At 35.3% G+C, this 21,027-nt stretch overlaps 2 protein-coding genes across 3 annotated transcripts; one reads left to right on the top strand and one right to left on the bottom strand.

The window, feature by feature from the left end:
- Positions 1-26: 26 nt before the first annotated feature.
- On the bottom strand, positions 27-1,594 carry LOC121981928 (protein trichome birefringence-like 1). Its single transcript, XM_042534713.1, has 2 exons — positions 992-1,594; positions 27-904 (listed from the first exon to the last, which is right to left on the bottom strand). The coding sequence occupies exons 1-2, from the start codon at positions 1,198-1,200 to the stop codon at positions 673-675; spliced, it is 441 nt and encodes a 146-aa protein (XP_042390647.1). The 5' UTR covers positions 1,201-1,594; the 3' UTR covers positions 27-672.
- A 9,594-nt stretch (positions 1,595-11,188) lies between these two features.
- On the top strand, positions 11,189-20,665 carry LOC121981930. Of its 2 annotated transcripts, XM_042534715.1 has the most exons (6): positions 11,189-11,598; positions 11,689-11,847; positions 18,401-18,532; positions 18,614-18,673; positions 20,105-20,197; positions 20,287-20,665. In XM_042534715.1, the coding sequence occupies exons 2-6, from the start codon at positions 11,821-11,823 to the stop codon at positions 20,404-20,406; spliced, it is 432 nt and encodes a 143-aa protein (XP_042390649.1). In that variant the 5' UTR covers positions 11,189-11,598; positions 11,689-11,820; the 3' UTR covers positions 20,407-20,665. The 2 variants fall into 2 exon arrangements, with proteins under 2 accessions (XP_042390649.1, XP_042390651.1); XM_042534717.1 differs by lacking the exon at positions 18,614-18,673.
- Positions 20,666-21,027: the final 362 nt, after the last annotated feature.

The raw sequence follows: 21,027 nt of genomic DNA, 5'->3' as shown, positions 1-21,027 counted from the left end.
CCAACCTCATGCAGCATTTGACAGCAACAAATGTTTCAAGGACGTAGATATCCTGCGTTGTGTGATCTGTGCACTTGATCTCATTCCATATATTACCTAATACTTGTACTTAAAATTTATAAAGCCATTGCATGATTGAGATAACTATGGCTTTTGGAACGAGGCAAGTTACGCCACCACATGTGTAATACATCTAAAGAGAACATTCTCTTGTTTGATCTTGTAATTCGACAAGAAAAGATGCAGGTGATACTGGCCTCTACTTCGTTTCCAATAACATGATTTATCTTTGTTTTTTCTTTTCTTTTTTGTTTTTTGAAAGAAAAAACTGTTGAATTCTGTGGTTGAGTGAGCACGTAACAAGGATATGATGCAGCATTCTGCTACGCCTCAAATACACAGGTCACAGCTGCCTCTTCTTGCATGAAATCTACAAGAAGTCAATTTGCATACCTACGTCGACTGATATTCAACTATTGCTGCTAATTAGATTCAAAAATAATATATAAGCGCCATTAGAATCTTGAGTCACACCGTCGAGGATTGTGATCCACCAGCCTCTGTTCATGAAGCAGGGAAGCTGGTTTCCAGGAGGGAGGCAAAGAGGAGTTCGTTCCAAGTGTCGGGCAATCCGGGCAAGCACCAGTGGCTGCAGTCGGCAAACCTCTTCGGTTACTTCCTCTGCTCTGGCGTCAGGAACTTCCCCTGCCGTTTAGTGTACACGCCCGTGTGGGCGTCCCGCCTGAACTCTGACAGCTTCGTCACGTTGAGATAACGCACCGGCGCCCTCATCTTCAGGTGGGTCCTCTCTACTAGCTTCACCATCGACTTGGGAAACAGCTGCAGATATCCCTCGTTGTCGGAGAAGGGTCTAGTTTGGTTGTAGCACCATTGTAAATTCTCCCTGCAGTTTAATCCGTCGTTCACAATTTCACATTAACTGAAATCAGTTTTCGGTTCTGCATTTTGTGTTTCAAACTTTCCGAATTACCTCTTGTGCTCTGGCGAGATGCTGTGGAAGAAGACGTCGGTCCGGCAAGGGTCGACGTTGCGGTCGACCCAGCGAGCCCAAGGTCTAAGGGCTTTGTTGAAAGCCTCGGCGGGTTCCATCTCCTCCGTGAGTTCTTCTCTGAGCTGGAAGTAGTCCCAGGCCCTCATTTTGCCATGGTGCGTCCACCAGTGGCCGGTGTTGAAGACCATGACGTCGGCACCTCGCCAGAAGCGAGCGCTGGCGGAGAGATTGTCGAGATACAGGATCTTGGCACGGTCTCCCTCCCTCTCCTTCAGCTCCACCTGGAACGGACTCCAAAAGAACTCCACCGTGCAATCGTGATCCTATCAATTCAACATAAAACAAGTTAATTTCTTAAAACAAAAGTAGACAGACAAATTTAATACCAAGGCTCGGAAGAGTTTGTGCTCGGCGCTCCGGTCCTTGACGTAGACACGCTTCGATCGATCAGACCATTTGGCCTGTACGTGGCCATACAATCTGATTGTTAACTCCTCCTTAACTTTGACCACAACACCATCTGTCTTTCTTAACTTTAATCCCGAATTTAAGAGCCCCACGTTACTTACCTTATCATCGTCATATGTTATTTAGATTCTTTGTCAATGCATCATTGCCCCGGGGTTTAGAAAGCGGAGCAGGTTGTAATCTAAAACACCCCAACTTCATACGTTGTTTAGATACTTTGTCAATGCATCATTGCCGGGGTCGGGGTTTAGAAAGCGTAGCAGGTGGTAAATAGCCCACAAAACTATTTTAGAAAGCGGAGCAGGTGGTAAATAGCCCATAAAACTAATCTAGTAGCTCACCTGCATCCTCACAAGTCAAGCCGTCAATTAATTGCTTCTATCAATTATTCCTCCGATTTAATGTGTAGAGCATGAAAGTAGAATAGCTTCCTCTACTATAAAGGCGCAACTGCCAAATACAAGTCTTCGTCGTCATCAATTTTAATGGCTAGCGAACGAGATGCACTTTTGATAGATGCATTAACCGACGTCGCATTCATCGACTCGGCAAAAAGGTAAAAGATGGATACGATGCATGCCGTCCATTTGCATTAATTAAAGTGGATTTGGATTCGACTAGAGCTTGGGATGTAATCGAAACGAGTCAAACCGAACTCTTGGATGTTTGAGTTTGGCTCGTTTATAATCGAGTCAAGTTCGAATTTTATTTAACGAATATATTCATGGCTCACGAACTTATTCGAGTTTTTATCGATCTTAAACGAGCTTAATAAATATAAATTATAAATTTAAATATTCATTAAAAATAAAATTATATATTTTAAAAAAATTATAATATTCTTGTTAAAATTTATAATTTTATTTTGATAAATAAATTTAATATATTTGTCTATGTTTTTCATAAATAGAGTGTAAAATCTATAAATTCAATATCAAAACTATTATTTTTTTATTTAAAAGTTGATTTATGATATTAACGAACATGTTCACGAGCTAATGAGTCAAATATTGTGAAACTTGAACTTGGTTTGTTTATCTTAACGAGCCTCATTAAACGAGCTCAAACAAGCTTTTATCGAATCGAGCTTCGACTTGGCTCATTTACACCTCTAATTAGAGCATCTCCAACGAAAGATTTGTGAGAAATTTTTAAAATAAAAAAATCGAATAAAAAAATTTAAATTATTGTAGATATGAGATTTGAGGTTTATAATTCAAGAGTAATAGTGAAAACTCAGAGATACTCTTTTGTATTTAATTATATCATAAAAAAATTATTTTGAGCTTTAGCCATTGGGGATGTTTAAGGGTAAAATAAAGAAAAAATCCTAATCATAATCACAACTTTGCATACAGTCCCCTTTCACAAAAAAATTTATTTCCACTCCCGACATGTAAAGTATTACTTGTTTCATCTCCCTCATGCAAATATTGTTATCTAAATTGCCTCTCTGATTTTTTAGATATAAAAAGTCTAAAAAAGAGTATATTTTCGATTAAATTCAGTGCGTTACACTAGAATCCATTACTTTATGATAGAATGGAGTACATTTTCTATTGAAATTAACCCTCATATTTTTTCGGTACAAATAGTCTAAAAATAAGTATAATTCTATTAAATTCAGCACATTAAATTAGAATTGAGTATATTTTCTATTAAATTGAGGCGACTTTTTTCCTGCTTAATATAATTCCTTATAAATTCAGCATTATTTACTATTTAAATAAAATCTAATATATTTTTTCATCCAATTGAGTACCATTTAAAGAAAATATAGTATATTTTTAATCTTTACTATTTAAAGAAAATCTAATATATTTTCCATCCAATTGAGATGAAAAAAGAATCGTACTAAATTTGATAGAAACTATACTAGATTCTAATTTAATGTACTGAATTTAATAGGAATTATACTGATTTTTGGACTTTTATACCTAAAAGTATCATGGGCAATTAGGTAAATATATTTGCCAATAGGAATTGCACGTAAATTTTTCATGTTTCAATGAAATTTTATAATAATGATATGACATATTAAAATCATAAAAAACCTTATTTAGAACTTTAACGGTTGAATATGCTCTTATTAATGTGCTTCACAAGCTAGCTATGAGGGTGTGACAAAGTGTAATTAATGTGCTCTAATAATGAGGCATCGTTTTGATCCAATCAAGCTAAGGGTCTGCGAAACTCTCGTACTAGGAGGGGCTTTAAATTAAGGTCGAAATATGACTTCACAAATTAAGAACAATTACATGTTATATTTCTTTAACTTTTCCCATGAATGCCACTTTCATAATTCATACCAGTTAGATCCGAGTAAATTTAACAATTATAAAAAGTAACCTTGATGATGGAAAAGATCGGTGGAGAATCTTGATCATAATCTTATTCTCTCACGTGCCTCATGTCTCAAGTAAAAAAAAAAAAAAAAGGAAAAAAGTTGCCATCGGCTTAGAAAGTAGAGTACAGATCAGTAGGATATCCGTACCCTTGTCATTGTTTTGTTTTTATGTTAACGCATGAACCATCATGTTTCCTATCAAGGGCTTTTTAAAATGGCCTTTGAGAAGCTTTTTTCAGTTCATGGATTTTGTTTTTTGTTTTGAAATCCTGGTGGCAAAGTACTTGGGAAAATTATGTTCTCACTAATTTAGCCTGTCAATCCACTGCATGCCTAAAGATAAATTATATTGTCCTACCTAAGTAGGACCATTTGATTGGGCAATAACCTTTAAGAAGCTTCTAAAATATACTGCTAGGTTTTGTTCGATTATAGTCATATATATATATATATATATATATATATATATATATATATTTAATTACCCTTAGCTTAGATAGATTTACCATTAAAAAAAATAAAAAATGTAAAATGCATCATATTTTTTTTCTTCCAATTTTTAGATGTTCCACTGCTTAAATGATAACAAAATTTATTTATCACCTTTTTTACTATCTTTTTTAGGGCTCTCCTAAATTTTAGATAAAAGTTGATTGAGTAGCAAAAAATATTATATATATTTTAAAAATCGTATTATTAGAACTTAATATCCTTTTTAATTTTTAAATCTTTTTATAGCATTTAAACAAATATTACTAGAACTTTATTTTTTTAACACTCAATTAATTTTTTTTATATTTTTTTAACAATTAAAATAAATAAATAAAATTGTATTATAACTTTAATAATTAACCAAATAAATTTACAAAGTAAAAAATTCCAACAATCAAATAAACTCAAATTAAAAGTTCAATAGAATCTACACCAATCAAGTTTGAAGCAAACTCAAGCTAATAGAAAAAATTAAATTAAATTTGATTAATTATTTTAATTCGTTTTAGATTTGATTTAATTTAGATTGATTACCTTCTTTACCATCTTATGCCTTGCAGAAGCACTTAAATGGGCTGACGATGGATTTCACTTCGTTGCTGAAGCCTATGTGATCCGCATGTCAAATGTTTGATTAAATTTAATTAATTTAACATTTCCGAAAGAAAATAAAATATAATTTAGTCGAAATAAAAAAAATTATTTTTGTTGCCAATATATATATTTCGTCGTAATTTGGGTAGAAGTTAAGTCTAGAAAATAAAAGCAAAATTATGTGTCCTTTCCGTCAACGTCGTTTTTAATCAATACAATTTAATAATTTAATAACAAATATGTTATACATGTGAAAGGCGAGAAAATAGAGAATATTCTACCACCCTTCATCTTTTTGGATTCTTGCCTAATCATTATCTTTTACATATGCAATTATCATTTCTAAAAAAAATATATAGTAAAACCATTGCATGATTCTAAGATATCTTTGTTTCTTCACATTGTTGGTCAATACGAACAACTCGATTATAGATAGGAGACGATTAGAACAATGAATTCAAATATCTATCTTATGGAGATTAATTTTAACTAATAATTCTTTTAGCAATAATATAGCTAGATTTTATCATTAAATGTTGTTAGGGCGAGCTTATTCATCCAACAGAAAGTACTTACAAATCTACAATATCAAATCATTTCTGAACTGAACTAGTGTATTATATTTTTTCATGTCTCGATCGTCTTAGATAGCTTGAGAATGATCCTAAAAAAAGTTCAATCACAGAGCAAAGAAAAGAGGAAAAATTCCTTGTCAACTCTTACAGTGTTGTTTTTCTACTGTCATGTGTTCGGAGGGCGACTGTTTACAAATGAGGATCTTGATTCCCATTCCAAAAGCTCTTTGCTTGTATCCTCTTTGTGCACGTTCAGTTGCTTTGATAAAATCGAAGCAAATAGGCAATCCTTCTTTTCTCCAGTGGCTGTAGTTATCGTCTCTTCTAATTCCTCAGCTTCTGAGACAATGCAGTCAAGAATTTCGCCATGAAAACCCAACCAAATGAGGGTCCATTTCCAACAGTGACTCTATTGAGCAATGCCACCACAGCTTTTTCCTTCTTGATCAGAACTCAGGAGTGAATACCCCACAGAGCTACACTCATTGAAGAGCTAGCTAGCCAACGAGCACATATATAAGCATCAGCTGATTCTACTATCTCCTTACAGAAGTTGGTGTTGACAGCGACCCAGGAAGTTTCGATGAATTGATCAGAATAGTGCTCTGGTATCAGTGTTGGCGCTACTCAGAATTCCGTTCTGTTTCCCTTGTATAAAAATTTGTATAAGTACAGAACTTTTCCTAACAACCCATGTGTTCTTCAAAAGTTAAACTTGGTTTGTAAACGAAACTTAACATTATTAATCCAAGTTCAACTCATGTGTTCTTCAGAAGTTAAACCATATTACAGAAGTTAATTAAATATTTATTTCGAGGATTGACTTCCAGATCGTTGGTGAGTCACTCGGCCTTCTTGGTTATGGGAGCATCCACCACTTCCTAGACAAAACCTTTCAAAGAAATTAAATATTTAAAATCCTTACAGTGAACCTTTGATTTAACTAAAGAGAACTCAATTGAAGCACAAAATCGATAGCCTCTTATCTTGATATTTCAGGATCCATACAATGAAAAACTAAATTAGTTTCGTTGTGAAATAAAGAACTAGTTGTATCTTTCTTCGCAGACAAAGACCTCTTGATCTTTTGCTGTATTCCTCTCCTCCTCTTGGACGTCGTGTGACCGACGATCTACCAAGACAAAGCACCCGAACCTTTTCTTATTCTCCTCCAAGCACCGCCGGCCACAAAGATTGAAGCAAGGTGTCGCCGACCTTAAGAGAAAGAAAACAATAGAAGAGGGCCGACCACATAAGAGAATAAAAGAGAGAGGACTTAGGTTATGTTTTTGGGCACCACCCTCCTCCTCTTTTATATTCTTTCCTAGCGGCTAAAAAGGAAAGTCTTAACAAAATTTTCCTTTTATTTGCTATTGTAGATGATTACAAAAAAAGAAAGATTTTAATAAAATTAAAATATCTCTTTTAAACCATTGTAAATATCTATAAAAGGAAAGATTATAACAAAACTTTGTTTTAACAAAAGCTTCCTTTTATTTCGATAATTATTGGTTACAAAAAAGAAAGATTTTAACAAAATTAAAATCTTTCTTTTAAACCATTGAAGATAAATATAAAAAAGGAAAGATTTTAACAAAATTAAAATATATCTTTTAATCCTTTGTAGAAAGCTATAAAAGGAAAGATTTTAATAAAATTTTGTTTTAAATAAAAACTTCCTTTTCTCTTCTATTATGGTCGGCCCCATGCTTGGGCACCAAGCATGGCTTGGCCAACCCACATCTTGGGCACCAAGCAAGGCTTGACCACCCCCTTGCCTGGGCACCAAGCAAGGATGTGGTCGGCCCCTCACTTGGGTAGGAAGGAAAATCAAAACAGGCGAATGCGAGACTTTATAGAAGCTACAGCAGGGACTGAGAGGAGGAATTGGTTTTGGCTTCCTGATGAGCTTGAGCTTCCTGTATTCGACCCGAACACCCAACTCAAGTTCATCGATAATAACTCATACCACTAAAGAGTTATTATTGAACCACCACACCAATCTCATATTACATTATGAGCTCTTTCTTATAATCAACAACACACCATATAAACAATATTATTTCCCAACTTATCAGGTCTATTAATTTAACAAATAAATCTCACCCTTTGATAAATTAAAGAAATAAATACTAAGTACACGTGCTTGTTATTATATCGGGATTAAGAGTATGCACATCCATAATAACAGAGGTTTTGTTTTTTATACAGTCAGTATAAAAGGAACAACTTCAAATTGTCCTGCTCCATACACACATAGTGTACTAGTGTAATTTTATAGTCAAGATAAACTAATATCAAATTATACTACAACCATTCCAATGGTTTGTCCCAATCTATCTTAATTGTGAGCTATTATTTATAATTTATAAGTAACTGATAATATGATCTTCTGTGTGACACCACACACCATGTTATGTACAATATAAATTAAAGTGACAACTGCATTTAACTAAATGCAGACATTTGACCAATGTGATTCTCATTTCAAAATAAATGTTTATACAAAAAACTAGGCTTTTAGTATACATTCTAACAACCAGTCCCTTGACTGACTTAGCTTGTTCAAAAATACTACTAGTTGTTGCTTCCACAGCACCTTCTAGTCCTAATTAGTTGCTCACCCTGCAAATAAAGGATCGTCTTCTTTCATTTTACAAGAAACAAAGTCAGGCAGGATAGAGAGAGAGCACCCATCACCTACTTGGCACGAGGAAGTATGGAACATGCTTGTTTGCGAAGGTGGGATGAGGTATCTCGGCATGTTGCAACTAATGCAATTGATTCTGTTTGAAATCAAAGAAGATGGATCGCGAGTTAGATGACTTTGATGTTGACTAGGAGAAGACTCTGAGCTAGAAGAAGATAACGTCAAATGATCCTGCATGTCAAAAAAGAAAGTAAAGTGAGAAAAACATCCGAAATCAAGGGTCTCTGGCACAGACACTCCAATACACAGGGAGGGGGTCAAATAGATGATCGAGAGGGAAAAAAGGTGAACAGTATAAAATGAACAATGACTCTGAGAGTGTAAATGTTGTATAGCATAATGTAACATACCTGTTCCTTTTGGAGAAGACCCCTTATATATTATAATTTTTTCTTTGTGCGCGAATAGCAATTATTTTCAAAAAAGGACCAACCATTCTGACACCTTCCCAAAAATAGACTCACCATTTATATGCTTTACAGGGTGGAAGCTTCCGTCATATAAACTGCACAGAGAATATTTCCTTGATTTTCTGATAACGGTTACGTAAAACGTCAAAAAAGAATATTAGGTCGTTGTATCGAGGAGCCCTTAACATGCTTTGATGATAGGCTGACCGAGTCACCTCTATCGTTTGATCGAACCTCGTTCACAGATGGGGTCGGATCGACTAAGGATGACCCTCTTGAGAACTCGGCCTCCGCTCGGTCTAAGAGTCCAGTCGGGCTATACACCTAGCATATTCGATTAGGCCAAGAGAATGCGACTCTAAATGATACCAATGTTGCTCAGGGTCCCATCGACCTTGAGGGACTCAAGATCTAATCGAACCAATGATCCGATCGACTAGACCACTCGATCGAGACATGTGCCCATGCTAGCCTCAACTGTTGACTCCTCCTTAACTTTGACTAACACATCAGTCGATTCTCTTGATTTTGACCATAACTTCAGGGGCCACACCTTATTCGCCAAGTAAATCAAAGGTTGACCAAATATTTGGTGAAGAAGCTCTGACATGTCAAGGTTGATCGAATACTAAGTACTGAGAAATCTCAGTAGGTCATGATTGAATGTTGGATAAAATAAGTCATGTAGTTGAGGTTACAAGATACAAATTCATCTTGGAACGACTGAAATTACGATTAGAAATCGATTATCAAGAAGTATAATCGTTTGACAAATTCTAAACTTGAAATTCTAAGTTTGCATGCTCGGATCAATTCATCTGATCGATTGAGGAGCTACTCAATTGAGACAATGAATTAATAGTTGTTTAACGAGAAAACAAATAGCTACTGAATTGATTGACATAATTGACTCAGCCTTGTTACTCAATTAGGCTAATAGGTTAACAATTGACAAAACTTTATTGAGAAAATAAAAGTCTGTCGAATCAATTGGTCTAATTAATTAAATTTTGCACATCAATCATGCTAATGGGTTGAAGGTACCTTTGTGAGAGAACAGAAGTCGCGGAATCAAACAGCTAATTTAAACATGTACACGGACATTGAGAACATTTTCCCACAATGCGTTCACTGCTGCGACGGGAACAAACAGACTCACATCCTTATCCGACAATTGAGGAGGCACAAGCGGTCCGAATGGTGGGTCGCCGGGGTCGACCCGAAAGTAGCCAGGTTCCCCATCTAGACGGACTTCAGAAGCAAAGTGAGCACCCCTCCCCTCTTCTCGCTCTTGTTGAAGAGCTCTACCGACCAAGAGAGCATGGTTCGTCGGAACGGTTGCGGTAATCATCGCGGACTCTGTCGTTCCAGTTCCAATATTATTTCATGGAACGATCGCGGCGCGGCGTGGCACGACGCGTGTATGTATATATATAGAAAAATACAATTAAAACTTTGACTTAATTAAAAAATTTAATTTACGTTTAGATTATTAGTAATTTAAGAATTAAAAATAACACTTTTAATATTTAAGGAAATGATAAAACACTGGGAAAAAAAATATAATAACAATAAATAATAAATCTGTTATATATATATATATATATATATATTTTATTATATTTTAATAAAATAATCGGACGGGCTTAAAAAGTATAAAATATATTTATTAATTAAAATAAAATTTTTATTAAAAACTCAATCTTGCCCTAATTCTAGTACAGCCTGCCATTCGACGTTCGTCTTCTCGCGCCGCTTGTGTTTCCCACCACCATCGTGCCCGCATCGATGAACTACTCGATCCGGCCACGCCGAAGAGCACCTCCGTCGCCGTCCTTCATCCTCCATTTTGAATAGCAGTAACGTCGTCAAGTCCATAGACGTTGAGAAGCCGAAATGTTATTCACTGAAACTTTGGCACGACATAAGATCTTCCTGTGCCGGAACGTCCGTTCCAGTCGTTCCATGTCCGTTCCGACGAACCATGTGTTTCACTCAACCAATGGCGGAGCTAGGCTTTAGGCTACCCAGGCTATAGCCCGGGAGACCCAACTAAAGTTGTGTTAATTTTACTCTTTGATTGTATTGTTTTTTCCATTCCCAAATGAGCAAGGGGGTCTCTAGCCCGAGTACCCATTTGGAGGATATTTGTAACTCGAGTGGGCTATAAATCCGCTCCGCCATTGCACAAAATGGTTGGGGTCCGTATATATATATCACTTAATAAATTTTTAAATTTATGTTTAATTTATTAGCAATTTCTCGTACTAAATATTCAACGATATACTAATCATTTAAAGTTTTGCCTAAAATACTCAACAATAATAATAAAAATAAATAATAAATATTATATATATATAATATGATAATAATTAAAATTAATTAAAATTTAATCTAATTAAATTTACTTAGAAAGTAATAATAATATAAATAATAGTTAATAAGAAAATAAGTTTATATGATTATATAGTTTTTTTTAGATTTTATAAAAATTTAAAATGATTTTTTATTATATTATATATTAAAATGATTATATTTTTAGAAAATAAATTTTATTTATTAAATTCTCCGTCTCCTCTCTCTTGCCTCACTTCTCACGCGTAGCAACCCTAAATTGCCGCCGCCGCCTTCTTCGACAGCGCGCAAGCTTCCCGATCAGGCCACGCCGGAGCGCCTCCGACGTCGTTTTCCGATTCATCAGGAGATAATCATTTCCGATCCGTTCCGACGTTCTATTCGTTCTTTTACTATTATAACGTCCGAGAACGGCGTGAGGCGTTCCCGTGCCCGTTCCACGCCCGTTCCGACGTGCGTCAACCCGTCAACCCGCAATCTGCTAGGGATCCGATTGTGGATTCCCTATATAACCCTCTCTATTTCACTGCGCCGCCACCACCATCCAAACCAAACCCTTTTGAGATTTGCGTCTAAAGCAGGCCTGGGCAGATCGATTTAATTCTGAGCGACGATCCAAAAGAAACCGTCTGTTGGTATTCGTTCTGTCTCTTTCTCCTTTTTTGTGTGTTGCGATCCGGCTGTTGGAAATTGGAAGTTAAACACAGAGAGGTTATTTTTGACAGGTAGCAGATTTTCTTGCGGAGTGAAATGTTCCAGTTTGGCCGAAGAAATGAGGATAAGTTGAGAATAATTTGGCTTACCCATGGAACTGCAGGAAGAAGAAAAAAAAACATTCTGATGTTTTTAGGTTTGGCATGGGAGGTATTGGAAAGATTTGTTTGGTAAGTAAAATATGTCTTCTATATCTCAATTATAATTTATTGGTGGTATTTTTAATATTAAAATTTTTAATTACATGAAACTTTATATTTAGATCAGCCACCCTAAATTGAGCATATTAAAATCAGGCTTAATCATTTTTTTTCCATAATATTCCCATGCTGAAACAAACATATTGCACCATTATTTCTCAACGATTTTCTTAATAATGTTCTCTTGCTGCTTCACTGTTTTTGGCTATTACGGAGAAGGATTAATTAGAGCACAATGGATGAATATATGAGTCATGCGGTCAACAGGCCCAATATTATCGAGTTAGTGCATTCCTTTAGTTTATGATCGCCTTGCTAATGGACTAAGTTAAAAGTGAATATATTTGATTCTGTATCCATCTATGCACGCTCTGTGTTTCATTGATGTCCATGTGATACTTCAACCTTACACAGCAATTAACAGCAACAAATGTTTTAATGACATATTCCAGGATCATATGGATGTCATATCATCTACAAGATATATGTTTGTGTTGTGTGATCTGAACACTTGATCTCATGCGATGTAGTTGTTTCTGCATACAAAATTCCCTAATACTTGTACTCAGCAATTGCCTTCTCATGGTGTCAATATAATTTGCAATAGGTTGCTGTGAATTGTCCTCTCATGACTTCCATTTGCTAAAAAATAGGAGAAATTTCAATTTCCCTCTTAAGGTTTGCTACTTTTGGCAAAATATTCTATAATTCACACTTTGTTCATAATAAATACAATTTAATAAGAAATATATTAGGAGGGTGAAATTAGAGAATACTCTATGCTCCATCTTTTAGAATTCTTAGCTAATTAATAACTTTTACATATACAATTATCGTTTATAAAACATTTTTAAAACCATTGCATGATTGAGATACTCTAAGATATTTTTATTTCTTTACAATGTTTGTCAATAAGGAGCTCCTTATATAGATTCCGATTCATAATGGTATTAAATGGCATGGTAAAGGTCATTCATAGTCTCTGGATGCCCAAGTGATAACGCTAACAGCTGATGTTGTTACCACTTGGCCGGTTATGGATTCACTATTAACACCTTACCATTTTCAGGTTGATTATTAGTGCGTCTGTTACAAAAGTGAGTAGGCATGAAAAAATTGATCCAGTGGCAAAAACATTGGCTGATCTACTCAGGCAAACTTTGCCTCGATTGGTCTGCCATTTGATACGCGCAATTTGCGCACACACATGAGTCACTAGATTTAGTACAGTCTGAATCCTGACACTCCCCATGCGAGTAAATGTTCACAACATCCAAATTTGTAATTCAATTTAAATCAGTCTTTATGTTATATAGCTTCTGGCGTGAGTGAGACTAAGCTCCCATACACATTAGAGTTTATTTTTTGTAATCTATTTTTAATTCATATTTTCAACAAAACCTTGCTTGTATGTGCGTAATGCACTGTCCTGGATGAGAAACCTTTCCCGAACTGATTGTGTTGCTGTAAACTTGGAATTGAATTTTTGTGCAAGTTTTGGGCAAGGTTTAGGCACTGGACTTGGATGTGGCCCCAAACTATATGAAGCATTTGGAAAATATTTGAAATGTTATCTGGTGTGGGCGAACTTGCAGAGGTTTGATCAGATGAGCTACAATATTAACCAATGACAGTGGCTCAGGTTAGAGAATTAGGAAAGGAGAAACAATAGTGTTTTTGAATCTGTACACAGAAGATGGATCTGACGACTGATGTAAAAAACATGGTAAGTTAAATTCTGAAACTTTGGTGACTGGTGAGTCACTTCGCCATGTTCCAAATTTCTAGGATGATTGAGATAAGACCGGATAAAATGTATAAGAAAGTTACCGTGTTGAACCAGTTAACACCAAACTTGGGGCGATCAGCCTCATCCAATGGAAATTACCCACCGGTTGTCAGGGTAAATCAGAAAACATTCGCAGTGTCTAGCATTTTGTGGTTGCGTGCCCCATTTGAAAGAAAAATATCTACCAAGGAGCTGTAGTTAGGGATCGAACAACGGATATATGGGTAGCAATTTGACACCTCTCCGTTGCACTATAACCTCGGGGGTGTTTGATTTTATTATAAATTGATACGGTGGATAGTTATCATAATTTAATATACTAAAATTTAATTGTATTAGTTGTATATCTTATTAAATTTCTTAAAAATTTATTTTTAATTAAATCAGGTGAATGGATGATCATGAAACATCCCTAATCATCTAACGGATGAAATAAAATAACATGTCGATCTAGGTTTCTCAGTCATGTCCGACCCCACGCCCCACACCCCACGCCGTTGCTGCTCGCTCTCTTCCTTCCCCCTTGCCACTTGCTTTGTTCCCCTTGCCCTCACTTTCTTCTGTTTCCGATGTCACCCTTATTGCTCGCTTCTAAGAGAATATCACTGATCTGACCCTCGTTAGCGTCTCTACTATATTCTTCTTCGCCTTCTTCGAAAGTCACAGAGATCTATGGAAATAAGAGTTACCTTGTTGATACATCGACTCTGGTAGGTTCTATACACTGATATTGAATTTGTCTACTTATCAATTGGTTTCTATTTTAATCTCTTTGCAGGTTAGAAGATTAGAAGTTGAAGGTTTGTCTGCTAATCAAGCATATGCCATCATATCAACATTGACTAAATTTTTGAATATTAATTTAGATCATTTGACACAGTCTGTTGTGTCAAAGTCAATAATGAATGAGGTTTTGACATTCTTTTGAATATTTTTGAAATTTATTATGCTTTTTTATCGAAGTTGATAAATTATTAATCAAGTAGATGGTCAAACTCCTGTGGGGGCTTCTTAATTAAAGATCGGAAAGCTGACTATCTGCAAGTCCTTGAGAGAAGACACTCACTAGAATCTCAGAGTGACTGAAGGAACATCCATGGTCATCTAGTTGAAGTTTTTGATGTAGATCCTGAGAGTCCTTGGACCCCCGTTTGAGGGAGATTATGCTCAGGTGGTTTTGTGTATCGACGGCTGCTGGCGAAATGATGAAGGAAAGCCTTACATAAATCCTTGAAGCAGTAGATGGATTCGGTCGACAGTCGGTTTAACCACCTCTGTGTCGAGACAGAGATTGTGGTGAGGAATACTCGACACTTCACGCCATCTGTGTATTGATTAAGATTTATGGCATTTTCGAACTTGAGGAGGTGATCTTTTGGTCGGTTGCCCCTTCATATTCTCCTATTGTCAGGGGTCGGAAGTGGCTTCGCAGTTTGCCCTCCAATATTTCATAGGAGAATGACATACTTAATTGCTTGGGAGAGCCGCTAGCCATTGGAGTCTTTCCTTTGTACAAATCTCATGCGGGCGCATCTCATGAGGACGATACTTAGGGCCTCTCCGCTAGGCATGCGTCGTCGAATGGGGTATGAAACAGTTCCCGGTGGTATGCAACATGGCGACACGGGTGGAAGGCTTACTTGTAGAGCAGGTGCTGGCATGAAACTAAGAGTTGGTGGAGGGACCGACTGGAACCCAGTGAGGCCTTCCATTCTGGTCTCTCGTTCAGCGTGAGGGCTTTTCATAGACGTAGCTGGATCGTTCAGTAACAGAATCTCTGCTGCTGCTTGTTGTTGCTGCATCAATCTCTACGCTCGAGCTACTATTAACAACTTTAAATCTTCAAGAGATAGGGTGACGGCTATGAGTCATCCAGCTTTTTCCATCTCAACGTTTCAGATTCAGGCGAAGATTCTCACAGATGACGTCAAATTTGATCTTGTCTAAAATCAGGAAGATGACATGTTAGGTATATGGCGCTGTTGTTGACCGGAAGAAGACTTCAAATTGGAGATTAAAAAAAAGACTTCTGGTACCTCCTTCCTTTCTCCTTCCTCTCTGCACACACCAAAGAGAGAGCCAAGGCAACGTTAGAGTGAGAACCAGAAATGGGGTCCCTAGCGCAAGCTCTCCAACACTCAAGTCATTACGATAGCCGAGTCAAAAGTGGAGAAGATGAACAGTAGATGCGTACACGCACACAGTAAATCATACCTGGTCAACGGAGAGAACCCCCTCTTTTATACCGGCTCTTATAATCTCCATAATAAAGAGGTGGTAAAGAATGTTTGACGTCAGAAGTTATCCCATAATGGAAGATATATAGCCAGGGAGATGTACAGTCACCCTCCTAGGAATCTTGCGTTAGCTATATATGAATCGCTTTATATAAACTCCAGCATTAATGAGGTGGTTAAGAGAATATACTGTTAGAATATGTCGGACGATAGAAAGTGTATAGCCATCCTCCGAGGAAGGTTCCTTAGCATGTATACGTTATAATAGCAGAATATTCTTTGACAAATTGTTGTTATTTTTGGCGGGTTGTTGTGATTCCTGGAGGTATTCTGATCAGCCTTATATCCGAGCAACAGTATTATAGCAGACTAGTACACAAGGAGTAGGGTTCTAAGTCCCGTAAGATCGTCCGTCTTCTAGGCCGCTCGGCTATATGTGGTGTGACTTGCTACTGGCAATCTGATATTCAAGCAACAGGGAACCGAGTCCCATGGGTCAGGCCGGTTCTATGACCAACCATCCATATGCTGGCAGACTTGCTTTTAAAGAATAAGGAACTGAGTCCCGAGAAATTCGATCGATATTTTGAGCCGATCATCCATATATTATGGGGCTTGGCCCTGAAATGATAACTTGAGATCTGGAAGTCTGGTTGGCTTGATGTTCGACCAAGTTTATATTGAGAACTACCTTATCCATTTACCTTGCATATATAAGAGGTTAAGCTGATGGGCCCAGTAAACCCAACTGAAGTTGTGATCGACCAGCTGTCTACTGAGAATAGTATTGTGGGATTGACCGATTGTATACTGAGTTTTTTGACTCTATAAGCCTAATCGGATATTAGTCTGTTCGGCTATAGATTGGGAGATTGCTTCTGAAGGGTGGGGAGTTATCCCATATACTCGCTTGGATACTGAAGACCGACTAGGTTTACTCTGTGTATTTTGGCTGAGTGGAGCAATAAGTCTTATAAGTCTGACCGACTTTAAGTTTAATCGAGGGTATGCTAAGAGACTTGTGCTTAAAGAATGGAAAATATGGTCCCATAAATCTGACTGGCTATATGGTCAACCGACTCCATATTAGGTACCTTGATACTGAGAAATGAAGCACTAAACCTCTTTAGGCCGATCGACCCTTGAGCCGTCCAGCTGCATATTGGAGGCCTTAATGTGAGAAGGGCTAAACCCGGGTGAGAGTGACTCGTTTAGCTGCATATGTTCTAACTCTGATTGTCATGTCACCCTGACTTAACTATCACCTCATTTTAACTTTGACTATCACAACACTTCTATGCCCGATTTATAACATATCGTATCAATTGAGGTAAGACCGGATAAAATGTATAAAAAGGTTATGTTATTATCATCAATTATTTGGTGAATATCCGACCAAAACCAAATAAAATTTGGTGACTACAAATTTATTCGAAGGGTACCATCTTCTAATTTGAAAGATGCTATAGTTGAACTCTCATTATTTTGTATTAATACATGGAGTTAGTATTTAATTATAACAGGTGTTACAATTTTATTATCTAAGCATTATGATTTAGCTATTATCTGTCAAAATTTGATTAAAATATCATGATTTAATTTTATTATAATGTTGAACCAGTTAATAGTAAATCTGAAGCGATCATTTTAGTCGCATATAAATTTTTCATCAACTATCAGGATAAATTAGTAAGGTCGAAAAGCTCAACATCCAGTGGTTGCATGCCCTATTTAGGAAAAAAAAATCTTGTAAATGTGTTGTAATTGATGATCGAACTATGGATATCTAAGTGACAATTTGACGCTCTCCTAGACCATAACTCGGAGCGTTTGATTTTATAAAAAAATAGACCCGCTACCTTAACGGCCTCCTAGTGTCAGCCCCACGGATATGGAGGGAGATAAATGCAGGTGCATATGTCATAAGCGCATGGTGTGGTAAACTTCAGGTCGTCAGTTCCTGATAATCGACCCCTGTCTATTACGTCAGAGATGTCATACACCCACCGTTTGCGTTATGCCTTGGGACAATTTGATTTTATTATAAATTGATACGGTGATTAGTTAGCATAGTCTAATTTTCTTAAATTTAATTGTATTAGCAGTATATGTTATTATATCTATTTAAAAAATATATTTTTAATTAGTTCAGGTAAACGGGCTGTCATGAAACATCCTTAACGATCTAACGGATGAAATAAAATAACTTGCCAATCTAGGTTTCGCCAGCTCGCTCTCTTCTTCCCCTTTCCCCTTGCCGCTCGCTCTATTCGGTTTCGATGTCGCCCTTATCGTTCGTTTCCAAGAGAGTGTCAATGATCCGACCCTCTTTAGCGTCTCTATGGTGTTATTCTTCGCCTTCTTTGTCTTCTTCGAAAGTCACATAGATATACGGAAATAATACTTATCTTGTTGACACATCGACTCTCGTATGTTCTGTACAATGACATTGAATTTGTCTACTAATGAAATTGAATTCTGCATAATCTTTTTGCAGATTAGAAGATTAGAGGCTCAAGGCTTGCCTCCTAATCAAGCATACATAATCATATCAACATTGACGACATTTTTGAATACTAATTTAGATCATTTGGCACAATTTGTTGTGTCAAAGTCGGCAATCAATGAGGTTTTGACATCTATTTCAGTATTCTTGAAATTTATTATGCTTTTTTTACCGAAGTTGATAATTTATTTGATGTTTTTATAGTTTAAGGAGGAACAAAATTCTGATCTATCCCAATTCAAGTTAGAAATGAAACACATGCAGGTAATATGAAGTGTAAATATATCTAGTGTTTAGCTAATTGACAAATAATTTTGTCCATTTTTAAAATGACTATGCTATACGTAATTATCAATTTTTTATTTGTTTGATTCTTAATGCATATATTTAGTTGATTCGAAAATATTTTTATTCATTAGTGTTGTGTATTAAAATATTGTAACTTACACAATTTTAGTAGATATTGAAGTTGATTCAATAATTTTTTGATTGATATAGTCGCTTGATATGTACTACTGTCAATGACACTATATCAAAATTTGCTTTGTCAACAATCTATGGGATGAATGCAATACGATTTAATTTATTTATTTTCATTCTATTATCTTTTTACTCAATTTTTGAATACTCTTTGTAAGTTGATCCTCCTTTTAAATAGAAAATTTTAAGTTATTTTATATTCTAATTAATAAAGATGAATGTGCTGCTAATCTTGTTTGATTGTTTAGTATGACAACTCCTATAAGGATATAGATAGGATCTTAAATAATGCATCATTTCTTGTCTCATCTTAAATTAGAGAGTACCTTATGTTGGAGAATATGTTTGGAATTTGGATATTGTGTTGAAGATATCTACATGCAAAGTGTATCTATTTTGAGTTATAGTTACTTTATGATATAATCTTTACATCTGCAATTTATTTCTTCGTCATAATTATTATATTTTACAATGGACAATTTCTTTACCAAATAAACCTTTCATGTTATACACTTAGCAATTAATTTTTTTTTAGCGAATGCAAGCCAATATAGTTGAATGTATGTACCTATTTATCCTTGAAACCAAGCTAACCTTGACATGATAGTCACTTGCATAGTTTGTTGATTTTGCTCTATTATTTTAGAAAATAGAATAAAATTTAATCAAACAATAAAAAATTTCTTGAACAATGCAAATTAGTTTCTACGTATGTCTTAAGTATTTGATTTGGAAAATGAATCATATATCCCTCTATTATAAGTAATATTGAGATATTTAGACTATATTTTATTGTGCTAGTTATTGTGATATCTATTACTTGAGATGAACTTTTAGATAGTATAAAATATTATCATGATAATATTTCGGATTTAAGTGGCATTGAATGGCATTTAGGTTTTTATCTTTATGACCTAGTTTGACTTGAAAATTAGATTTATCTTTTTAACCTTGTCTTTGCAATGATCATACCTATTATTCGATGTACGTTTCTATTATTATAATTTGATAAATATTTACTAAATATTAAACTAGTGAATCAATGTCTCCAAAGAAGATTTAATTGGTGGAATCTGAATTTTATTTCTATCACATAACTGGAAATTCTATGTATATTGTTATTTTATTGATATATTGATTATTATCTACTAATGATATTTTTTTTCATCTTTACTATTTGCTAATTCCATTTATAAGTTTATCTTTTTATTTCAGGATGGTCATTTTAATTCGGTGGAACGAAAAAATGAAAAACTGGAGAGAGTTTTTAAGAAATTGGTTATTAAATTAACAAGCAAATTTAACCGGGTAAAGTATTTTAGGTCATAGTGTTTTGATAGTTTTGTATAAACTCTTATTTGCATTGGTAATTTGATTTTTTTTGTTCTTGTTTATAGGAAATTATTGAAGTGGAAGCAGGACTGGAAGCTGGAAAATTTGAGATTATGAAGTACTGTGTTGGTACTTTTGTTTCAGCAGGATCAATTTGTCTTGCATTCGTGCTATTTTGGAAGTAGAAATTAAAAGTAGATTTTGTGTGATGATAATAGTTGCTTTTGCAATTATGTGCTTTTAAATGTAGAAATTAGGACTACTTTATTTAGGGTTAACAATTATTAAATACTGTGTTGGTACTTTTATCTTAGTGACAACAGATGCTCAACTTGCTATTGGGCATTTTTTTGGAGTAGAAATTATGGGTGGATGATGGCTGGATTATAACTGAATATGATAATTATCTTAGAAACATCCCATTTATTCAAAATTTATTTTCTATGGTTTGGTTAATTCTCTGCCTTAACTTGGTTTAAAGTGATGGTGAAGATCACATGAGGTTATTTTGTCTATTTTATAATCTTTTTGGAGCCATCTGAAGTAGTAATTTGCATTTTAATCTTGCATTTTGATATATTCTTTGATAGTAAATACTGAGATGGATAGATGAGATAAGTAGAACATATGTGTAAGTGTGTGTGTGTGTGTCTGTACATATAATGAACATTATTATCCATAGTAATTTGATGGTGTTGGTACAAAATATAATAGATGAAAAAAAAATGTTAGAAAATAAATAGAGAGAATATTGACAAAATTCTACTTAATGAAATGTAATATACTGTTTAATGGATTTGAATGCC

The sequence above is a fragment of the Zingiber officinale genome, chromosome 5A (genome assembly GCF_018446385.1).
Source record: "Zingiber officinale cultivar Zhangliang chromosome 5A, Zo_v1.1, whole genome shotgun sequence".
Lineage (NCBI taxonomy): Eukaryota > Viridiplantae > Streptophyta > Magnoliopsida > Zingiberales > Zingiberaceae > Zingiber > Zingiber officinale.
The sequence above is the reverse complement of the archived record's forward strand: the minus strand, read 5'-3'. Positions and strand labels throughout refer to the sequence as shown.